The sequence below is a fragment of the Lotus japonicus genome, chromosome 3, assembly GCF_012489685.1.
Source record: "Lotus japonicus ecotype B-129 chromosome 3, LjGifu_v1.2".
NCBI lineage: Eukaryota > Viridiplantae > Streptophyta > Magnoliopsida > Fabales > Fabaceae > Lotus > Lotus japonicus.
The window spans coordinates 71,982,715-72,006,785 of record NC_080043.1 but is presented as its reverse complement, the minus strand read 5'-3'; the positions used below and the strand labels follow the sequence as shown (position 1 = coordinate 72,006,785).

General features: G+C 38.4%; 2 protein-coding genes across 3 annotated transcripts; one reads left to right on the top strand and one right to left on the bottom strand.

Annotated features, from left to right (window-relative positions):
- Positions 1 to 2,583: 2,583 nt before the first annotated feature.
- Positions 2,584 to 8,904, bottom strand: LOC130745671 (uncharacterized). Of its 2 annotated transcripts, none has more exons than XM_057598033.1 (8): positions 8,645 to 8,904; positions 8,302 to 8,557; positions 8,084 to 8,207; positions 7,721 to 7,835; positions 4,697 to 4,788; positions 4,523 to 4,592; positions 3,618 to 3,700; positions 2,584 to 3,104 (listed from the first exon to the last, which is right to left on the bottom strand). In XM_057598033.1, exons 1-8 carry the CDS (start codon positions 8,750 to 8,752, stop codon positions 3,008 to 3,010), a joined length of 945 nt encoding a protein of 314 aa, XP_057454016.1. In that variant the 5' UTR covers positions 8,753 to 8,904; the 3' UTR covers positions 2,584 to 3,007. The 2 variants fall into 2 exon arrangements, with proteins under 2 accessions (XP_057454016.1, XP_057454015.1); XM_057598032.1 differs by having other exon boundaries at positions 8,084 to 8,213; positions 8,645 to 8,903.
- A 2,783-nt stretch (positions 8,905 to 11,687) lies between these two features.
- LOC130744659 (uncharacterized) lies at positions 11,688 to 12,290 on the top strand. Its single transcript, XM_057596824.1, has one exon. It carries the CDS (start codon positions 11,688 to 11,690, stop codon positions 12,288 to 12,290), a length of 603 nt encoding a protein of 200 aa, XP_057452807.1.
- The last annotated feature ends 11,781 nt before the right edge of the window (positions 12,291 to 24,071 follow it).

The following is a 24,071-nucleotide window of genomic DNA, read 5'->3' as shown; positions in this document are numbered from 1 at the left end:
GGGGTGGGGGTAGTTGAGGAGTTTCTACTTTGCATTGGCTTTCATGGATAGAGGGAATAAAAAATTAAGAAAAACAAGTGCTTCTTCAGCTTCAGCCTCTTCGCCAAGAACCTCAACAACTACATTATCTTCTTCTAGAACCCCTCCAAGTAAGTTCTCTTGGTCTGGGTTGAAGGGCAAGCAAGTTCCAGTCATTTCACCCATTCAATCTCAGTAATCCTATATTTTATATCAATGGTGAAAAAACTATTATGCACATATACATGACTTATTTGATCAAGCACCCTAGTCTGCGCTTTTAGGTTTATGTTTCTTTGGATTAGGTTTTTTTATTTCTGGGCTCAACCCATTTTCTACCAAAACTATCGGTTTGGAGCCTGCAGGGACGAAAATGACTTAAAAACATAAATGATCTCTTCATAGTTGTCCTTAAACACCAGGCTTAATTTGGAATGGGTTCACATATATTGCAAAAACCCTAGTTCACCATATCTCGCTGCCTTAAGGAAAAACTCATAAGAGAAAATGATGACGCATTCCAGAAGAACAAGGAAGGAAGAGGCTCATATGGCGTAGTAGGGCAAGGGAGGAGAAGGTTGTGCTCACCACTGCCAATACAAAGCAACATAGGAGCTTCGACCCCTGAAAGGGATTGAAAAATGAGTCTATGGGGGGTTCAAACAAAAAGCGCTCCAACCCTTTCCTCCAAGCTCGTGTAATCACTCTGATTTTACACTCCCACACAATGATCCTAGCCGATTCCACATAGGAGAGCTCAGCTTTGGACTTGAACACAACCTTAGGGGTCAAGAATCGTAAATACCAAGTGAGATCACAATTTTGATTGACTACCTTGGAGAGAATAACAAATAAATAAATAATGTTATGGTACAATCATTCACATAAGATGGACCTCATTCTTTCACATAAGATGAACCTCATTCTTTGGTTGGTTACACCGAAATATTATTGTTTGAAGCATTCTTCAAGGTTCTATTTCTAATGTGCCCTTTTCTTGCTAGGTAACGAGATGGATGACGGAATCTGAGCAAGTAATTGACTAATGAAAAGGAAAACTCAGGGCAGACATGTATGTTTTCTAAAAAATTCCATAGACTTTTCAGCGGAAAGATGTTAAAACAAAAAGCCCAATGCTTTTCAAATATCCAATAAATTTTCATAAAATTGTACAGGTTATTACCAAGGAAACGTAAATCATTATTCAGTGAAGAGGCTTATCAAAAAAAATTTATTCAGTGAAGAGCTCACTACTTAGAGACATAAATACACTATCATAAAATTGAATTTTTCAACGCTCTTGCTAGAAGTTTTGATTAAAAAAGCTTAAGCCAACCCAAATAAACACATTGAAATCCCTATAACTTCGCACTTCAAGTACACACTTTACAATAATTAGTCTTAATGTAAAAGACCTGAATAAAATTTATGAAGCCCCAAGGCACACTTACTTCTTTTAATAAGATTTGAACGAGGGCATATAACGAAATTAGATTACCACAACAACAACCATACAGGGGACGAATGTTAATAGCATCTCGGTATAATCAGTTATACCAGGAAACACAGTTCAAAGGTAGAGCAAAAAGCTAAGAATTCAATCCACTCAGCTATGCCTATAACATGTCAGAATTTATTACTCAAATCAAGCCAGACAGTTAATGCCTGAAGTGTCAGAATCTAGATATGAAGTTTTACTCGGCACGAAAAACTCATTCTTAACATGAGTATGAGCTAAAGATTAACAGCGAAATGTTCAAATATTGAAACTCGTTCATCCCACCATCACTCTTAAAATTATCTGGATTATTCTTGACTTATACCAGTCACATCTGCTACATAAATAAAACCTCTGCATTCATAGTAAATTGTGATTCTTGCACAAAATTGACAAGTCAATCATAAAGTCGGCGGTTTACTGAGAAACTCATAGGGCGCCTATAATTCAAAGTTGCTTTGCTTGATAAACAATATTTCCAACCCGATCTGATAGTAGTTTACCCAAGCAACCAAACTTACCTGCAAAAATATAGCAGCAGCAGTAATGGTCCTCCCATTAGGAAAAGAAGCTTTGTCGTATTGAAATCCTGTATAAATCAGACAACATATAACTCCCGAGATCCCTTTAAATATCTTTGAATAGCTTCAATTTCAAAGCATCAACATCAATGCTCTGATCAAATGGAGTCATGAATGGCAGGGGTCTGTTAAAAGTTTGACCGCCTCTAAAATAAGGGAGTGTACTTTAGAAGACAAAAATAGAGTTATAAACTTTGATTAGAAAATAACAATGAATTGTAAAAACTTCTTAATTTGTTATACACGGCATCTATGTTACATAATTTTAACCATTAATTTTCTAATCAACAATTATAACTTCATACTTCATCTAAAGTGCAGCCAAGTACTCAAATGAGGGATGGAGCTAAAAATGTGGTGTAATGACAATGTTAATGATAGTGGTAAGGCTGGCAGCATGACCATTGGTGTGATATCCTTATTTCTCCAGATCCTAGTCAAGTTAGTGCCATGAAATCAAAGCAAGCGTCACCATAAGATGTCATGTCAAGTAAGCAATAAATGAGCCTAAAGTTGGGGCATTGGCTACAGATAATGCCTGTTTGGATAAGCATTCCTAATGCCAATGTACACAGAGTATAATGAGTTAATGACCATTAAGCACACAATTCAAACAAAATTTAGACCCATGCATCAGTTCTACAAGGTAATAACATCATCTAAACAACTACAGAAGTAATCTAGGAACCAACATATGCTGCCAAGAAATGCATGTCCAATTAGTGTAACATTGCCAAATGTATTATGTATATATGATGCCACAGTGCAATCATTCACATGAGCAGGGATGCTAATGGCGGATGCTTATGGCGATGACTTCATAATCAATGGATGCATGTAACAGCTGCAAGATGCATCCTATCATGTAATACTTGTCGGAGCATAAAGAACAGAGTACATCCCCTTCAAGCTACTGATAAGCCATTGTTGGTGGAGCTCCATTGGCATTTGGAACAGCAAGCATGATGTTGCCATCTTTCCTTTTTCCAAATGGGTTTTTCGAATATCTACTAAGAAGTCAAGAAAAGCACACAAAATTCCAAGCACATAACAAAATGGACAAATCACTAGCAGTTTTATGCCAAATTGAATTAGTATGTGTCTTTTTGAATGCGCAGACAGACGAGTGAGTAGCATAAATAACCAAGTCCAGAAATATGAAGCAAGAGCCATGAACTTACAAAGTAGTTTTTACCTAAGTACTAACACATTTAGCAGCTCTGTACATATCAGATTACATAGTTGGATATGTGTGAAAAACAGTTAAAAATGGCAGGAAACCCCATTGAAAAAAATTCAAAGAAACCCAAGGTTCTAGTATCATTGATGCACAGTACAGTGAAGGCAAAAGAAAACATGCATGGTAATTCGCCACCAAAGAAAGAATTTAAAGCAAAAAATTCCCATGAAGAGTCCTACAAGGCTACAACCAAATGCTCAGTCAAATTTAGAGTGAGGGCATGTAAGGGGGTTAAATCAGGAAAGTAACATCCAGTTTCTTAAAATACAAAAAAGGATATTGTATCCGCATGCCAACTGAACCAGAACTTGGAATAACGGCACCCTGCAGAGTATGGTGCACATTGGCAGCACTATTCACATCCTGCAATAGTTTATTAAAATATCAGACTGAGGAAACTTTACAGGAAAACATAAGAGAAGATTGTCATTTTCCAACTCAAACAATGAATTGTAATACTAATTTTGGAAATAGTAAAGCATGGCGAAAAATGGCCTAAAATATTTCATATAAATGAGGTATTAATGCTTAATATATATCCTATAAATGAGGTATTAATGCTTAAAATATATCATATAAATAATGTAATAGTGCTTAATATAAACTCCAAATCAGGAATAGAGAAAACAACTTGACTAAAACTCTACAAGCCTTGCGAAGAATAAAGATATGCCATGTCATAAGCCAACAAAAATAGGTCCAAATCAGGTATGCAAAGAGTGAGCAAGTAACAGAGTGAAGGGCCAAAATGAGCAAATGACAGTGTCATGTCCATGTTTCAGAAGAGTTGACAACAGAACGGAACCATTAAATAGAGTACATTTAGTATGGCCTCCATCAGTTTCATTTCATTAACAATTTAAGCTTACTGAACTTCTTAATTTCGTTGACCAGAAATGGTAAAAAAAAGGCAAGAAAAAAAAATTAATAAATCGTTTAATTGTGTGATTCACATTGATGATATGGACAACACTAATTAAAGAATATATTGAATGATTCCAAATCATTTGTGATTCATGCATGATAAGAATCCCCAGTTTGCAGGATCGCATCAAACGTTGCTATTAAAAGCATGAATTATGTGATATTAACAACAATGTAAACAGGTATTAACCAAAAACATAATACATCAGAAAAAAATCTATTGGACTATAAAAGCCTTATATATTATAAAAGGTTACTAACTTCAAATTCAATGAAGCAAACCGTATGCCTCTCCTGTCTTAAAATCTTCATTTGCTTAAAGCCAGGTTGTCTGCATCACAAAGTTTAACATATTATTCCTATACCTGAGACTGCGAAGAAAATACTACATAAACTGAACATAAGAACCAGGGTCTACGGATAAGATGTACTTACACACTGAAAAGGCCCTTCACTTCTTCCTCGTTAATGTTCTCTCCCAAGTTTCCAATAAACAAGGTGTTGCAGGGAGGGTTGTCTTTTGTGTTCTGTGCATGATAATAGAAGATAAGCAAACTACATAACTTGTCATTTATAACAAATTATAAGGATGTATAGGAAGTTTGTAGTAAACAAGTAAAATCAATCTAACAGAATTGATAAATTAAATACAAAAACATCAGATAAATAGGCAACACAAACATAGCAGCAAGATAGGGACTTATTTTCATCATGTAAGACATACATAATGATTCTTGTTAGGATGTATCAATAAGACAACATAAGGACATGTATTATTATGTCAATATGCTAGTCCATTAGTTAGGTTAGAAGTTTGTTAGACTGGAGAGTTAATTAGATGGTTTTGCTAGATAAAGGGGAAGTCAGACAGGGAGGGCATTCTGTACTTTTTTAACAGTTTGAGTGAAATGGAAATCCTTGGAGAAGGGGAAACCCTTTGGGAGACCATATTCTTGTTCAACTTTTCAATAAAACATTGCCGCTCTTCATCTTCTTTCTTTGGGCTTCTAACAATTGGTCCAACCTGCCAGATCGGTGAAGACGCGCATTAACAATTGGAAGACTCGGTTTCTTGTATTGACAAAACTATGGGGAGAGAAGCTGCAGATATGGCCAAAGGCGGTATGGGTTATTCTGAGGCAACCTTGACTCATGTGACGCAATATGCAGAAAAAAAGTGATAGGACAGCCACTAAGGCCAGCAAACAGAGACGCATGGAGAACAAGGGTGACAAAGAGAACCATTATCCCATGAAGGTCGGATCGAACTACCCATTTTCAATAGGAATGACCCTTTGGGGTGGATAGTCCAAGCAGAGAAATTCTTTAGGTACATTGTGTCAAGGAGGATAAGAAAATGAGGTTAACCTTCATTAGCATGGAGGAGTGGTGGTGCTTTGGTTCTGTTTCTAGCACAAGAGAAGCCCGAGTTTGTCATGGAATTCTTTCTTCCTAGCTTTGTTACAGCATTTTGGAGAAGAAAGTCAGGGAAATGTATACAAAAGATTGACCATCATCACCATGTGTCAATGAAGCTTGGTGGAATGATATTTGAGAGCGTATGAAGGCTTGTTGGCACACTTGCACAAATACTGGAGGCATGTAGGCATCGAACAAGCAGTTATTGGTTTCTTATTAGGCAGGATAAACAGGTAGTGAGGTATCAGGTTCAAACCCACAACCCAAGAGATATTAACAAAGCAATGTAGTTGGCCCGAGACGTAGAGGAAAAATTAAGAGCCACAAGGATGTACCAAAGTCTCAGGGTCCAATGCATCACATCGATCTTAGGGGTAACACAGTGACGACTGACGAGGGTAGCAAGTCATTTTCTGTTGCAGAGCGAGATAACACGTGAACGAACACAAAAATCACTAGTCTCAACCAGTAGGCTCAAACTCAATTAGGGCCAATGCATCAGTTCGATTTCAGAACGGGAGTGTGCAGCAATTGCCTTACCAAGAATTTATGACATGTAGGGAAGAGGGATGTTCTCATTGTGGCTTGGTCTATGCATTAGCTCATCGATGTCCAGAAAATATTGAAGGTGACAATCCTAGCGAAGGGCGCGCAGCCAGGAGGGTTTGGGTGTGCAAAAGGGTATGGTCAAGAAGCCATAAAGGCATGGCGCATAACTTTTAAACAAGAATCCCCACCTCAAGGGTAAGGTGGATTTTGAGGAGAAAGGTATTGTTAAGATGTATCAATACGACAACATAAGGACATGTCTTATGTTGTTAATAGCTAGCCGATTAGTTACGTAGGGTGTTTGATCGAAGGCATCAAATAACCAATTATCCCAAAAGCCACATGAATGGATTTATAATATTATTTCTAACACGTTCCCTCACGCAAGAGCTCGTTTGGGCTTGAAGCATGGACAATGCACATGCTCATCTACCATGTGCTGATATTCAACTTTTTATTAGAAGAACTTGAGGCGGAAAGGATCGAACTTTGAACCGCTTAGTCATAGAGGCTCTGATACCATATCAAATAACCAAATGTCCCAGAAGCTTAAGTTGTCGGGTAAGGGCCACATGAACGGTTTTATATTATTATTTCTAACAGAAGGGAAGAGTTAATTAGATGGTTTTGGTTAGACAAATAAGGGGAAATCAGATTAGGGAGGTCATTGTACTTTTGATAATTTTATGGTGAAAAGAGAATTCGTTCTCTATCTTCATGTTCAATTTTTCAATAATACAGTCCTTCTTCATCTTGTTTCACAGGTTGGCTATCAATTCTAGATTAGATTTAGAGGTTCCCTAAGGTTCCTTCTCTTAGGCTAACATGGGTAATCTATGAGCAAGCTTTTTATGGAGGAAAAGAATACAGTTTTGATATCAGCAATCATGTCTAGCAAAAGCCAAAAACACACAATATCACTTTAAGGAATAAAAAGCTGGGACCTAATAATACTTTTATCTACAAAGTATTTACCCTCATTTTGTATATTTACCAATAGAATGCAAATAAAAAAATGCATTTAACATTCATATAGAAATAGTGATAGTAATCTCTAAATATAATTCAGAACATAAGCAGAATATAACAATTAAGTCAACAACACATCCATCAAAATCAAAGGCAAATATGTCTCCTCTAATATTCCCTTTAAAATACAATCTTAGAAATCTTTCATGTCCGTGAAAGCCAAAGGACATGTCATGGGCACAGTAATAGTCTCAGATAAGTAACATCATCAATTTAAAAAACTAAGTCATAATTATAACAATATACAAATAAGAGCAGAGATCAGGCTCTCTCTAACCAAAAGATAAGTTAAATAAGCAAGCACTATAGAGCTTAGAAAGAAGAATACTTAAATTTGTTCCTATCCAAATTTTACTAATATGAGCTGAATACTACAAGACAAGTAGTGATAACATAATCATAGAAAGGGAAATCAACTGAAATAGAAGCACTGTCTAATCTATTCTGTTAAGCCAATCTCACCTGAACTGGAACATAGCTGCTAGGCGCCGCTATGGGAGCAGGAGCAGGCATCGGTACAGGTGCAACAGGATAGCCTGCATACGGATCATACGGAGGTGGTGGTGGAGCCATGTATCTGGACCACGAAAGCAAATAAACTTTCACAAACAAAAACCAAATTTACTGAACTTATTAAAATATACGGAGGGGCACGCAAAAGGATATTCTTATGTTGTGATCAAGGTTTTCACTGAAACCCTTGAAATTGTAGAAAACTGCAAATAAATTGGCCACAATTAAGGTCACGATGTGATTGCTAAGACTCAAAACCTTACATTGCAGCCATAGTTTTCGTAATTTCGAAGATAAAGGTGGATTTCTTACCCATGTGGTCCCCAAACGGGAGGCGGGGGAGGATGATAAGGAGATGGGGTTACATAACCAGTGTGTGTATAATCCCCAGCAGTCCTTAACCGTTTACTCTGATCAAAAGCAGCTGCATCAGCCCCTATTCCTACCACACAAAAAAAATCAAGATAAGTTCTACATCTATCTACAATTGAACAATAACCCACTATGATAAACAGGTGAAAGAAGGTGACCTCTTTTGATGAAGAGATTTTTCTTGGCCATTTCAGTGTGGAGGACGGACTTGGCTTCAGGATCGAAGAGCATGTCCTGAAGAATATCTTTGGCGGCGATTGCTTGGTGAGGACTGGAGAAGAGAGCAAAACCCATGGGTTTATCGGCTTTGAAATTGAGCTGAGAAGCTTCGAAGCCAGGCAACCATCGAAGCAGGTTCTGTAGCTCTCTCTCTTTCACGTCGTCGGGGAGGCCAGTGATGAATATCGTTCGAACCTGGACAACGAAGAATGAACATAGAATTCAGAATCAGAATTCATGATTGATTATGAAGAGAAAGAAAATGGAAGGAGAGAAAAGTGCCTCGTCGGGAGAGAGGGTGGGAGGAGCGGCAGGCGGTGGGGTTGGAGGAGGAACGGCCGCTGCGGGAGGCCACTGTTGGTGGTATGGGTGGATGCCGTTGCCAGCCATGGATGAATTCAATCTCTCTGTGTCACTCACACAGTCACACTCCTTCCCTTGGTTTCGTACTGATGAAACCCTAAGCCTCGACCCCAATTTACCAATCTACCAAAGTCCTAAACTCCACTACCACGACTTCTATCTCACTCCTCCTTTGAAGGGATGATAAATTGGAAGGTAAAATGTAAGTTGGGGCATTTTATCACTATTTTATATAATTATTTTTTTTCTTTTCGAAAACACAAATTGTATTGATATAAATGAGAGGAGGTGAACATGATATACATCATACTCAAAGGGGATCAAAAAACAACGAAACACCTAAGAACCCACAAAAAAACCACAGCCAGGACACGAAGAAACCGCCCAGAAAGGCCCTTAGAAAAAAAAACCCTGAGAGCCAAGCACAAAGAAATAAAACAAAAAAAAAACCACCAAAAGATAAGCGGTCAACAAAGCCTAGCGAAGCCCGATCAAGCCTACAAGAGCCACCCAGCAACTCCAAAACAACAGAAAGGAACCAAACAAAAACAGACTATACCCTCCTTTCGCAAAAGCTAAGAAACACTTCTAGCCCATATTTGAGCCGCGATCTTGCCATGGGCAATGGTATATGGACAATCGTACGTCAAGCCAAGGCGCTTTCCCAACAAGATGGCACTTCTCGCACGAGTCATAACGCCAAAAGGGTTTGACAGCTCCTCCGAAAGGACCATCAGCTCTTTGCCCGTAGCCTCGACCTCATCGCTGTCCAATGACACCGCAGAACCAAGGCAAGACGATGGTTGGCCCTCCTTCTTGCATCCCTCAACCCTAGTCTTCTTAGGTCTGCCTCGTGGTCTTGGGATTTTCACAAGCTCTATGGGTGGAGAAGGTTGACAACAAGGGGTAGGTAGAGAAAGCCTCGACTCAAGTCCCTCGCTGCAAGGAGAACCAGGTCCAGCGACACCGCCATTCTCCATCGCCACGCCTACTTCGGCCACATCGCACCCTCCAAGCTATCGCTCCCTGTCTCGATATCCTTACTTGCAACAACACCTAAAAACCGCTGAGAGATTTCAGGGAAAAGGAACTCAAAAGGGATTCTTTCCCCTGCACAACAACCCCTAAGGAGCCATGAATCGATCTCTATTTCTTCAAAGACCACCCCTCTAACTTTGAGCGAACCAGGACCCATCAAAGGTGAAGTGCGAGAACTCATCATAGGTGAAGTGCGAGAACTCATCATAGGTGAAGTGCGAGAAACATGAAGAATAAGGGATTGAAGCTCTGTTCTCGGGAACCTTGCTGGTTCCAGTGATAGGGCTGCTCCTCCCACCATAAGGCCATCAAGTGCATCGATTGCAAAAGAAGCTTGTTTTCGAGAGAGAAAATGGACGAAGCTGAAATAGAATCGTCGTCCATATTTGCGATTCTGTTGCACAAACACCCTTGAAATGCATCCAAATAGAGAGAAGAGGCCTCGAATATGGTGGTAGCCTATTGCCTCTTCGATGTCGTCAACGAAGAGGGTAACATCATTGCTCTGTGGACCTCTGGAACTCTGAATCGTGCCGCCTCCCACGACCTCTGGAACTCTGAATAGCGCCGCCTCCCACGAACCCAGTGACCCATTGATCCAATGCCTAAATCAGACTGCCCCATGCCTCCTCTAACTCAGCTCCATCCACCTCGTCGTCCTCCTCCGCAGATCCGCCTCCAGTCGCCACCAATCCTCCATCAGCCGCCATAGAGATTGCTTGGGTTAGGGAAACCCTAGAAGAGCCACCTACGCTTATTTGTTTCATTTTTTGACTTCATATGATATATATTATTTAAAAAACTTATTTAAAATTAAATTGTGTGGGATTTATTATAAAATTAAATTAAAAATAAAAACTCTGAATGAAAAATATATTATCAGGTGAATTAAAATATTGAATCACTTCAAAATTTAGCAAAATGCAAGCCAATGCAACTCAATTTACCAATTGTCTTGTACGTCACTACTTTATCGATGACTTTTTTAGAACCATTAGTACTACTATTTATCGACGAGACCAATACTAATCAACGAGACCAAAACTAGCCTTTTGTCGTCAGTAAATTAACATTACTAACAAATATTAGTTGTCAAAGCCGTTGGTAATTAGTGTTTTTCTTTTAGTGTAGATATTGGTGATAAGAATATGTTGGAGGAAAATTATGAAGATTAACATGTACTAACAAGATTCAGCACAAGAGGGCAACCTTATAAGTTGAGCATTGGAAAATTACAAGTATTGATCTCGCCTCTTCAAGCTGATAGGGTTGCGCTTTTAATATGCTCTCCAAGCCATCTCTAAACCAACAAATTGGGTGTAGATACAGGTTTCTACGAGTTCTAAATAAACCAACCTTTGCACCTCAATGAATGAGAATGTGTATTAAAGCTTAGCCTTGTGTAGTTTTACAAAGGTTCCTAACAAATGATTGGACATGAATGCTTATGAATAATTTGTAAAGAATGAAAGAATGTTGTTTGAGAGTTTAAATTCTATACAAAATGTACAATAAATAAAATGAAAAAATTATTGTGCTCTTTTATCTGAATTCTTCTCAAATACCTAGAGAGATTCAAGTATCTCTCAATAAGTTTACGTTAAAGAGAAGTATATAATGCATATCCTTGTGTATTCAATGCATGGGTCTTCTCTTCCACTAGGTGGATAAAGCAGCATAAGACATTGGGCACAACATCGTCTGCCTTCTGACATCGTATGAAAAACAACCCACAAATTGTCCTTTTTTGCTCGGGCAAGCTATTGTCTAATTCGCGCATTTGTTGAAAGGGTAATAAGTTGTCAGTAATTTATCTTCTAGTGAACAAGTCTTTGTAGAGAAGTCAGTGATCGAGGGCATGTGCTCCCCTTGGAAGGAGGCACTGGTGGTATGTTTGTTGGGGAAGAAACTTGGTTTTCGCACCATGAATCTCAAACTTAGCACTATGTGGAAGTTAAAGGGGGACTTTGACCTCTTGGATGTGGATAATGGGTTTTTTCTGGTCAAGTTTGGCCTTGAAGAAGACAAGAAAAAGGTCATGGACGGTGGGTCGTGGATGATTTTCGACCACTACTTGGCGGTTGCTATGTGGAGCGGGGAATTTATATGTTCTGCGGTGAAGGTTACCTCCACGTTAGCTTGGATTCGCATCCCTGGTTTGAATGTTACCCTCTATAATGAGAGCTTCCTCCTATCTCTGGCCAAGCTGATAGGAAAGCCCACTAAGGTGGATCGAAACACCCTCAATGTTGAACGAGGCAAGTTTTCTCGGGTCTGTGTGGAAATTTACTTGACTCAACCGGTGGTGGGAAAGTTATGGTTTGAAGGATATTGGTATAAAGTGGAATATAAAGGGTTACAGATCATCTGCCCTAAATGTAGTTGCTACGACCATAGGGGGAGGGAGTGTACAGTAGCTCTAGTTACATCGGAGCCGTCGCAAGAGCCAGAGCTAGTGTCGGCGCCGACACAGATAGTAACACTGTCTCCATCCCCCAACGAAACCCTAGTACCATCTCAGCAGTAGGAAGCTGCAACGGAAACCCCAAAGAAACTGACGGGAATAGATCCATCCATTGTTGTTATTGAGGATTCCCAGGAATCTCATAAAGGTGGGGTTAATGGGGTGGACCCGGTTGACCTGGAGGTAGCAGATGATTGGATGGTAGTCAAACAAATAAAAAGAAGAAAAATGGGGGACCGGCTGCAGGCTCGGGATCTAGAACTAATCATGGGAAGAATATCTCTAGTGGCTAGTAATCAGCGTACCAATCATCCGGGGAAAGCAGCGGCGCACGTGGCGTTCAATTCCTAAAATTTTGGGGAATTTAGTGCTGGGGTGGGCCTAAGTGAAAAGGCTGACCTGGGATAAAAGAAAAGGAAAATTGATGAAGCTCTTAAAAGCAAAGGGGGCCCGCGAAGGAAGGTGGAAAGGTAATTACCAAAAAAGATGAAGTGGGCCTCTAGGGGGAACCAATTAGAAACCTAAACAAAAAACAGGCCCAATCCGTTGCAGCGACGGGGAAAAGCCTAGGGCGTGTGCTTGAAACTCCGTTCCTGAAAGCAGTTGTCAATGCTATTGGCTCGGCACAGTTTATGGAAATTCATAGCAGATTTCAGGATGATCTCCAGAAGGATGAGGGAATGTTCCATGCAAAACCTCATGATATGTAGTGAGAACCATGCTCTGGAATATTTATTAGTTGGTTTTTATGATGAATACAACCAATATTAGTATTCTAGCTTGGAATGTTCGGTGTGTGGCTAGCATCTTGTAAACATAATCTCAAGGACGTAGTGAGGCAGTATCGGCCTGACATTTGTTTTCTCTTTGAAACGCATGTCCAATCTAGTAGACTCATGACGTTTTGGGCTTAGTTAGGGTACAGAGTTCTGATAGTGGAGGAAGCGCAGGGCCACTCAAGTGGTATTTGGGCGATGGGCCTAATTTTTCTTCCGTTGGCAGTAGAGGTGGTGGACTCACACCCTCAGGCGGTGTCCCTTCGCTTCAGCTCTCCCTTCGCTAGCAGGGTTTGCACCGGAGTGTATGCATCCCCAGTGCCTATGGCTCGACATATCATGTGGAGTCATCTTCACCAAGTTGCAGAGGACATCAATGGTCCCTGGGCAGTGGTAGGGAGTTTTAATGATATTGCAGCAGAGAATGAGTAGCGCGGGGGTGGTTTCTCAGCTGCTAGGGCTCGCAGGTTTGTGGAGAATTATGAAGAGTGTAGATTGTTCGATGTGGGGTCTTTTGGTATGGCTTACACTTAGTATCGTCACGAAGATTAGACATAGGTTTGGTGAATATGGAGTGGAGGTTGGGTTTTCTAGATGGCCCTATCGAGGTGCTAGCCAAGAGGCACTTAGACCATAGCCCAATCTTACTTCGTTGCTGTCCAAGTGCTACTCGTATCAGTAATAAACCCTTCCGGTTCGAGGCAGCGTGGATGCAGCATCCACAATTTGCCCAAGTGGTTTATGATGCTTGGAAAAAAATGGGTGTAAGACCAAGATTTGGTCAGGTGGTACAACTCTATGTTTTGATGATAACAAGTTTTTATTTGTGTATGAACAATTAGGGTACTCTAACGTTTGTCTTTTAAGTGCTTGACAAACAGGTTCTATTTCTGATTTAAAGTCATATCCATCATAAGTTTCAGACCCAAGAGTAACCAATGTTTCGCTTCTGCAATCACTACTTTATTATGAACGGTAGTAAATGCTTCAGATGTTATGAAGATTAAAGCTCTAATGTGGGCTCTGAAGATTCAAGTGCTGAAGTTCTGAAGACCAGGAGTTCTGAGCGAACAGTCCAGAAGATGAAGACTTGAAGATTCTGAAGTCCAAGTGTAAGCTGGCTCTCAAGACCAGAGTGACTCTGATTTTGAAGACCAGAGGTTCTGAGTGAACGGTCCAGAAGCAGAAGTTAAAAAGGTTAGAGGATCCAAGCTTCCTTCTGACTCTGATCAATTGCTTCACAAGTCCAACATGAAGCGTCGCCAAGATTAGAAGTCAACTAGGCTAAGGCAATGTCATCGTCAATAGTACAAAAGCACTGTATTATTCTGACCGCCTTACTTACGAAGTTCAGCCACAACAGGTTCTGGAATTTGCAGAATTGCTCTCCAACGGATAGATTCTTTCAACGAATACATCACCTTATCTTGGAGTATAAAAAGGCTGAAGAGCGTAGAAATTGGCTAAGAAACTATTGAGCAATACAAGTGAAAACCTTCAAGCAAAATACCTTAGCAATATTTCTCCATTGCTCTTATTGTGTTTACTCCTGCTTGTTTAGAAGTAACTCTTTGTAAACCCAAACCTTCTACAATCTGTTTGTAGTTCCTTTAGAGACCAGTGAGGTCAGATTTCTTGAGAAGACTAAGACTTGTGTGTCTTAGTGTTGCTAGTTCTCAGATTTGTTAGTCACTGAGCAAGGTGTGCTAGTGCAGTTGTAACAATCTTTGAATAGTGGATTACCTTCATTCTACGAAGGAAGAAATGACCTTAACAGGTGGACTGGATTAGCTTGAGGGATTTATCAAGTGAACCAGGATAAAACACCTGTGTGTTTTTCTCATCTCCTTATCTTTTACACTTTGTGTTCTTGAAACCGAGAAGATTTTTTGAAATCTTAGAGGGAAATTTTTTAAGCATAAAACCCTATTCAAACCCCCCCTTCTAGTGTTTTTCATACCTTCAAGGGGTACCATTTTTCACTTCATTGTTGAATCATGTTAGGGAAGATTCTTTCAGGTTCAATAAGGAGGTGTTTGGCAATATTTTCCATAGGAAAAAGAGAGTGGCTGACCAAATCTGTTACGTTCAGAACCGCTTGGAGCAGGTGGATTTCGCTGTCCTTACTTGCAGACTTAAGGATCTTTACAGGGAATATAAGGAGATTTTAACCTAGGAGGAATTGCTTTGGTATCAAAAGTCCTGAGAAAAATGGGTCAAGCAAGGTGAAAGAAATATATAGTTTTTTCATGCTCAAACAATTGTTCGAAGGAGATGGAGCCATATTCAGAGGATGGAGCTCTCAGATGGCACACGACATACAAATGGGGAACAATTAAAAGTTGTAGCTCAGGCTTTCTATAGTGATCTTTTAGCCTCGCGAGATGATGTCGATCTTGAGGGGGCCCAGGTTTTGGAGCATGCTATGATCCCAGAGGATGCTGCCTCTAGTTTAATGGCCCTGATATCTAAGGAGGAGGTGACCACATCTATTTTTTAGATGGGCTCTTTAAAGGGACCCGGTCGATATGATTTTCATGCTTGCTTCTACAAGAGGTATTGAGATGTAGTGGGAGATTCTGTGTTTCAGTTGGTTTGTGATGCCTTTGAGGTAGGGCAGTTTGATCCCTGATAGGTCTCATTCCAAAGGTAGACAATCCGCGCTCTTTTAAAGAGCTTCGACCGATCAGTTTATGTAACGTGATTCATAAATTGATTAACAAGATTCTGGTGAATAGAATTCGACCCATCATGAACAACCTGATTAGCCCGTTTCAGAGTAGCTTTATTCTTGGGAGAGGGACTACAGACGAGTGTTATTAAACTCGGCTCGAACCAGCCAGTTTGACCGGTCAGACCGCAAACCAGACACCTAATTGGTTCAAGCCGAACAACCAATCGGACATGCAACTAGCCCGATATGAACTGGTAAGACTCGGTCGGTTCCGTCAAAAAACCGGTGACTTGGATCTAATTCGGATGGACCGAAAATAAATTTCTTCTTAAAAAAGTCAAAAGCGAAGCCACCTTAGTCACAGAGAAAGAAGGAAGATTCAAAATTTCATGAAGCGTTGGTTGAAAATTGGAGTCTCTTGTGTGTGTGTGAGGGAGAGGGAGGGGGAAAAAGATGGCACAAAGAGACTGCAAGTGTGCAACATAGAGATAGAAATTAGAGTCTCTTGTGTTTTTTACCTTCTCTCACCCCCATGTAGATTTCTTTTGTGAACTAGTGCTGCATTGAGAATGAAAAGAAACAGATGCAGTAACAAAACAGAGTTGCAAGACATGAGACGAGAGATTCAAGGAAAACGAAAACGAAATCCCAGTTGCTCATATGGTTGTGCGGCTGTTCTTTTGTGAACTAGTGCTGCGACTGTTAGGTTGATATTTGCTAGGGTTTCTTAATGTTTTATGCCCTTTTAATGAAATTTTGATCTTTTTTTATTTGGCCCAACAGGTTTGTTTGTGCATTAAATAGTTGTGCAAGCCCATGTGATAAGGTTATGACCAAAAACTGAAAAAATGTAGTATGTTACAAAAAATAAACAAAGTTGAGTTGGATAAAAAGAAATTAGTTAAAATTATGATGAATTAATAATATTTTTATGTGAAAACAGAATTGTAATTATAACTTTATAAGAAATTTAATACTAAAATTAGTTTGTTAGAAAGTTATTATTAGTTTTAAATTTATGATTTGAAATTATTAGATTAGAATAAATTGTATTATGATTTTTTTTTAAATATTAATATATTCCGAGTCAAACGGTTCAACCAGTGACCCATTGATCCAGTGCCCTGACCGAGTTGATCATCGGGCCGAGTTTAATAACACTGCTACGGACAATGCTATCATCCTCCAGGGGGTAGTTCACTCAATTTCAAAAACTAAGAGAGGGTTGGTGACTTGACTTTCAAGCTTGACTTGGAAAAAACATATGATAGATTGGATTGGAGAATCCTAGAGGATACTCTTCAGATGTTTGGGTTCCCAGAGAGATGCATCCATCTCATCATGTTTTGTGTGTCCTCGGTGCGTCTCTCGATCCTGTGGAATGGGGATAAGCTTCATCACTTTCAACCGAAGATGGGCTTGCGGGGGATCCGATCCCCCGACCTGTTTGTGTTATGCATGGAGCGACTTAGTTCTCTTATTATGGAGGCGGTGGATGCCAAGACTTGGGCCCCGGTCACGGTGCTAGGTTCGTCGATTCATCTGTTTCACCAAGGCTGATGAGGAGAAGGTGCGGATAATGAAAGGGGTGTTGGCTAGGTTTTGCAATACGTCAGGCTTGCGGGTGAATCGGGAAAAACCTAGGGCTATGGGTCACTGAGGCCTTGGGAACCATTTCATGGAGAAATTAGTGGAGACTACTGGGGTAGATTTTGTTGTTGATATTGGAAAATACTTAGGCTTCCCCATTTTTAACAGGAGAGCGACTTGCCGTGACTTCCAGTTTATGGTCGATAGGGTGAAGGGTCGGGTGGCTTCTTGGAAGCATCGCTTACTGGACCGCGCTGGCAGATTGACACGAGCTCAGTCAGTGCTCTCCTCCATGCCTACATACTGCATGCAACACCTTTGGATCTCACAAGCCATATGTGACAAAATTGACTCGAGTATTCAGCATTTTGTTTAGAAGGGCTCGGGTGAGCTTGTCATCCACCTTGTTAATTGGGATATCACTGCCCAACCTAGGAGATGAGGAGGTCTAGGCTTTAGAAAGGCGAGGGACCACAACCTGGCGCTGTTAAGGAAGAACGTTTGGCAGTTACTATCGGGTAACCATAAACCTTGGGCAGTGTTGCTGTCGGGAAAGTATAAGGTCTGTGGGGGTCTCCTCCCTTCCAAGTTGGGTAGATGGCCGATAGCGTGGAGGTCTATTGGTAGAGCTTTGGAATTCCTAAAGGATGGGTTTGCCTTCAAGCTTGGGAACAGTGAGTCATCCTTCTAATATGACGAATGGCTTGGGGGATATAAACTTTGTGACAAGGTTGCATCGGTGGACATTCATGACATTGAAACCAGGGTGAAGGACGTTATGGGGGAGAATGGCCTTTGGAGATTGGAGAATTTATACACACTGATTCCGGAGGAGGTGCAGGATGTTATCCACAAGATTTCAGCGTGGATTAATGAGGGAGTTCCGGATTGCCATGTGTGGACAAGGGGTATGTCTGGTGCTTACTCAGTTGGGTCAGGTTACCAGTAGTTGATTTCCAGGAATGATGAGTCTGACGTTGGATTGTAGAGCGCTCGTAATGCGAAGGTCAACTGTTGGGGTTGGATTTGGAGGCTCCATGCCCCATTCAAGGTGTGTTTTTTGGTGTGGCTGATAGCCCGGGATGAGCTGCCAACGAACTACCTTCGTTTCCGTCGTAGAATGGCTGAGTCTCCGTCTTGCAGTCGTTGCAGACTTTACCCGGAAACGGTGTTCCACTGCTTACAGGACTGCTATTTCGCCAGAAGGTTTTGGGCTCATTTGGGTATTCATGTGCACGGTCACGATGCTGACATGGAGAGTCCTGGCTTGTGGGTTCGTCACCTGGTGGAAGCTCAGGGAAGCTTAGCCTTGGCTGCGATTTGGGTTATCTGGGCCTCTAGAAACAATGCAGTTTTTGAGGGGCAGATCCTTCCTTTTGATGTGCTCCAGCGTTGGATCGATGGGCTTCAGGAGGAGTTTAGTTGAGACTGGCCTATGGGTGCAAGTCAGCAGCCGGAGCGAATGGTGGTTTGGAGGGCTCCAAGGAAGGGTGAAATTGCAGTGAATTGTGATGACAACAAGGGGAACACACCGCATAGTAGTGGGTTTGGTGGGTGCCTTCGTAACAATTGTGGAGATTGGATTTGGGGCTTCTCTGGTTATTATGGCAGCGCCTCCGTTTTGTCAATGGAGCTTCAGGCCATTTACCATGGTTTGCGGTTGGCGTGGGCGGAGGGCTTCCGGCGGTTCTTTTTCTTTCAGACTCGCTGCTCGCGGTGTCTTTGATCCAGGAGCCTCCTTCCAGGTTTCATGAATGTGCTATGCTTATAGCCAGCATCAGTGATCTTCTCCGGCGGCAGTGGGAGGTTCGATTGGAGCATACGCTCAGGTCAGTAAATCCCATTTGGTGCCTGAGTACTCTTTAGCTTGCTCCCCTTGGCCAGAAACGTGTAGTGGTCCTGTTTTAATTTTGAATGTTTGGCTGCCTGTGTTTCTTCACATGGACTCTGTAACTTTTTGTGTTGTGCTGCTGTTTTCCTACTTGACAGTTTACTGTGGGTCTAGTGTGATCTTCTCTTTACTGCCAAATTTTTGCTGCTGCTGCCCCCTTGATTCTCGTTGGCTTTTAGCATGGAGTTGGCTCTTTGGAAGGTCTTTTAAGGAGGCTCCTATGTATTTATTTATCTGGCTTCTGCATAGAGATATTTTTGTCTAATTTTCTTTGCTTCTTTTTCGTTTTTTTTCCTTTGTTTCCTTTGTTTTTCTTCTTGTATTAAGGGTTAGAGTATCCCTTGTACTCCCTTTTAATACAATACTTTGGCTTACTAAAAAAAATACGCTCAGGGAAGGAAATGCCTGCGTGGATTTCCTGGCCAAGGCTGGAGTTGTGCAGGGGCAAGCGTTGAATGTGATGGTGGATCCTCCTTCGAGGCTTTCACTGCTTCTTCTCGCGGATAAGTGTTGGGAAACAACAGAGCTGAAGAAAAAATAAAACACAATCACAACACAAGAAAATTACGTGGAAACTCCTAAACCGGAGAAAAAACCACGACTGTTGTCTAAACCGACAACCAGAGAAATATCACTATGTGAAAATTGTTACAACACATAGACTTCTCTCACTCTCACCCCAATGCCCCAGTACAACCACACTCTCACAAAGCAAATATTAAACTAAGTCAGATATAAGCTTAAAGTGCTACTGACTGGTGCATCTAAAAACAAAGAACCTAGGTCCAATATATAGCCTTGGTCTCCCCCTTGTTTCACCACACTAAGCGATGTGGGACTTCTCCAATAGCTAATTTTTAACCTCCTTCTTTATTTTAGAAACTTGGGCAATGTGGGACTTGACAATCAACCCCAACAATAAGAGTGGCACCTTGTTTGTTAGGGAGTAGTAAGCTTTCATCTTTTTTTCTTTTTGGTTGCTTTTATCAAGAAAAGGGTGCCGATCACAATAGTAAAAAGTGGTTACATATACCCCTAGATTTAAAAATATTTTACTATGCACTGCACGTGCTAAAATATTAGTATTTTAGACCTATATCCATATGATATGCAAATAAAGTGACTTAAAACAGAGGACCCATTGGTTTAATGATTATATGTTGGTAAATCCGCAAGTGTACAAATCCACCCGGTTTTAATTATTGAACCACAGGGATTGTGAGTGACTAAAATAAGCTTAAGCCTTGAGTTTGAAGGTTTGTTTTATTGAATCAAAGATATGTCGAAGAAGCAAAGAATAAAATAAACAAAAACTCAGAAAAGAACATGCTTTGGGTTCTTGCTCAACTAGTCAATTCAAGCACATCATTCTAAGCACATGTTCTCAGGGATCTCTCCTTGATTCTATAGCCTAATTACTCACTTATTGATTCCTCACATAAGCAATTCTCCCATACTAAAAGCTAAGCCCAATTCCTTGTGTACTTAGTCATTTATATGAGGTTTTATATCATGCAATTTCAGGCCAACAAACCCCAACCCTTCCTCTATTCCTAGTAGCAAGCATAGAAAGGGTAATCCCAAATCGGTTCCCTAATCTATAACAAACTTCCGTTCTGATTATAGAAAAGCATAAAGCAAGCATGCATACTAGCTTAGATTGAAATTCAGAATATGAGATTCAAGAAAAGAAGAAGAACATGTGGGAAAGAACTTAAGATTATAACTCAAATATGAAAAGTCTTACAAAGAAAACCAAAGCAATAGAAGAGAGATTAGCCAAGCATGGCTGGCTAAGAACCTGAATTACAAGCTTGGAAGCCTTCTCTCACTCTTCTAGATGATCCTCTACCTCTGAATGTTACAAAGTATGAAAAGATATCCAAAATTACAAAAGAAAATGACTAGAATCCTATTTATAGGAAAAATCACGAGTCTGGGCTGTTCCGGGCGCTCAGGCGCCAATTCCATGCTGAAAAAGTGCAATTCCAGAAACTGGAACAGAGCAATTGGCGCCTAGGCGCCAATGGAGCACGCCTAGGCGCTCTTAACTCGCTGGAAAGCTTTTTTATCTTCATTTTAACTCCTCTTTACTCCTCTTTAAGCCTCCATTCAATTCTCCAAGCCTCTAGACCTTCCCTCTTCAGCTGATTCAACCTGAAACCTTGATGAACAAGCTTGGAAAATATCTTGAAACTTAAAGGTCAGTTTTGCACAAAAGCTCCAAAAGAAGTGGAAATTGCCTAAGACTCGTAAACTCTAATAAAATGCAACTAAAGCCCTCATAAAACTACAAAATTACTAAACTAATGCAAATGCACAAATAAAAGTAAAAATGCATGAGAATGCATGAAACACTACATGAGACACAAGAAAAAGACTCAAAACCTACAAGGAAAAACCCTAAAAACATCATATAAACCCGGGTCATCATTATACAAAATAAATATACTTTTATATTTATATATAAAATTACTTGGTTATTTTAATTTATGAACCAAATTATATTTAATAAGAGTATTTTATTATTAATTTTTCTAAATGTTTTACTGTGCATTGAACGTGCTAAAATAGTACATTGGTATCCATTTGATAGGAAAATAAATTGATTTGCAAGAAAGGGTCAGGTTGGTTTAGTGATTAACAATAATGTCTAAAGAATTTTTTATTTAATTTCAAAATTTAATTATTAAATAAATTAAATATTTATTAGTTTTAATAAATATTTTCTGTTTTACCTTGATATAGAATTCTTATAGTAAAATTATATGAACAACGAACAAATTTAATGTAATATTTAAAATCAATTATATGTTCATACTATATTTCACAGTGAAGATAATAAAAAATTTATATCGACATTAAAATTAAGTTGGTTCAATTATCAGAAAGCTCATTTTGTTCTAGAAATTAAAAATAACCTAACCTGAAAAACAACAGAGATGAAATTTTTGATGTCAAGGGCAAAGTTAATATGAAATTATGGAAAGAGAATATGTCAATATATTTTTAATTTTTTTGTAACTGTAAGCAAATAAAACTCTTAGAAGTGTAAATTTTTTTGATAACCAGAAATGTAAAATTGAACGTTCTTGGACAACTGAAATGCTAATCATTTCTAGAACATAAAAAAATATCAATGTTGTACGTTTTCAGAAATTATTGACATTAATGTATGAAAACGTATAATGTTATTATTCAATAATCAAATTTGTATAATACTAGATTAAGTTTAATATTTTTAAAAGTCAAAGGAAAATTTGGAAAAATATTTAAATCAAATAATAATAATTATTAATATTTGATAAAGAAAAAAGAAGAAGAAGAGTTGGTGGATATAAGGGTTGGGGAGGGGGCAGTCTAGGGAACAACCCTAGAGGACGATAGTTTACCTTTTTGATATACAAAATAAATCGTAATTTTTCAAAAAAATGATATAAAATAAATTCTTTAGTTTTTTGGGTACATTGTAAAATAAATATATCCTTTGCTTATATGAATAAGGAAATACTTACTTTGGGCTTTTCCCTTCCCTTCTATAAAAAAAAAAGAGAATCTTACTAAAATAAATTAATTATAAATTTAAATTTCAAAAAAAACTTAATTATAAATTTAAATGAATAAATATATATAATTAAATAACTTAATTACGAATTTTAAATTTTTTACCTTTTATATATTTTCTTAATTTACCAATTCGTAATTAATAAATATACAAGAATACTCATTTTTCATTTTTGGATTATTTATTGTTTATAAATATTTTTATTTACATTTAAATGAGTAACATATACTGAAAAAAATCTCTCTGTCTTAAAATATGTTCTTTATTAGTTTGGATTCTATAATCAAAATAATTTTTTTTTCTATGTCATAAACTATGTAAAAATAAAAATATATAAAAGTTTTTAATTTTGTTCCTAATTAAATTCTAATTTTTATATTTTCAATGCAAATAAATCAATTAATATGTTATTTATTTCACTATCCATGAATATAAAATATACACCTTAGTTTCTTCTTTTAATATAAAGCTCATTTTGTTCTATAAAAAGTCACATGCCCTGAAAAAGTATAAAGAGAGAAAGAAGACGAGGATAACTATTTTTTTTACTTATTATATAATCCATGCTTGGAGATTATTTATAATCATATTGAATATATAACCATCATCTTAATTGGTTCAGTCAACTTATCCTACAAAAAGGTTACCCAAACCAAGAAAGTAAAGAGCGAAAGAAGTTGAGGAGAAAATTATTATGGAATTATGGATAGAGAATTAGTCAATATTTCTTATTAATTAATATATAATTAAATACTTTTGTAAATTTAAATAAATAAAAACAAAAATTGTTGCAAAATACTTATGGCAATCATGTCATACGTATAGAAAATAAAAAACTAGAAGTTTTTTTAAATTTTACATTTTTAGTAATTACTAAAATATATTCAATATACTATTATTTTCTTCTTCAAGCATAAAAATAAATTTATGAAATTTATATGTTTCCTATATTAAATTAAAAAAAATTAAAAGTGAAAAGGAAAATGTATAAAAATATTTAAGTAATTTGTTTTTTATATTTGACAAAGAAAAAATAAATAGTGGTTTTGAAAAAATGATGAAATAATATTTCCCAATATGAAAACATATCTTTTACTAAAATAACAAAATAAACTTTAGAAAAAATTGAAGTTGGCATGAGCTAAATGAGTAATTTTCCATTATTACTATTCATATAAGTCAATAATATTATATCTCTTTCATATGTGTATGTGTGTTTTTTTAATATGAAATAAATATATTAAATTTTATAATTATAAATAAAATAAAATAAAATTAATTTTAAAAATATATAGAAATTAATTTTCTAAGTTAATTCGAATCAATTCACTTCTGTTTTAATAATTAC

Bases quoted from the DNA above. Each gene is read 5' to 3' on its own strand.
- LOC130745671 (XM_057598032.1), bottom strand. From the start codon at position 8,752: ATGGCTGGCAACGGCATCCACCCATACCACCAACAGTGGCCTCCCGCA. The intron at 4,789-7,720 runs GTGAGATTGGCT...TATCATGCACAG, and splicing joins GCAGCTATGTTCCAGTTCAG to AACACAAAAGACAACCCTCC. The intron at 3,105-3,617 runs ATATCCTTTTTT...ACTTCTTAGTAG, and splicing joins TCAGTTGGCATGCGGATACA to ATATTCGAAAAACCCATTTG.
- LOC130744659 (XM_057596824.1), top strand. From the start codon at position 11,688: ATGAATCTCAAACTTAGCACTATGTGGAAGTTAAAGGGGGACTTTGAC.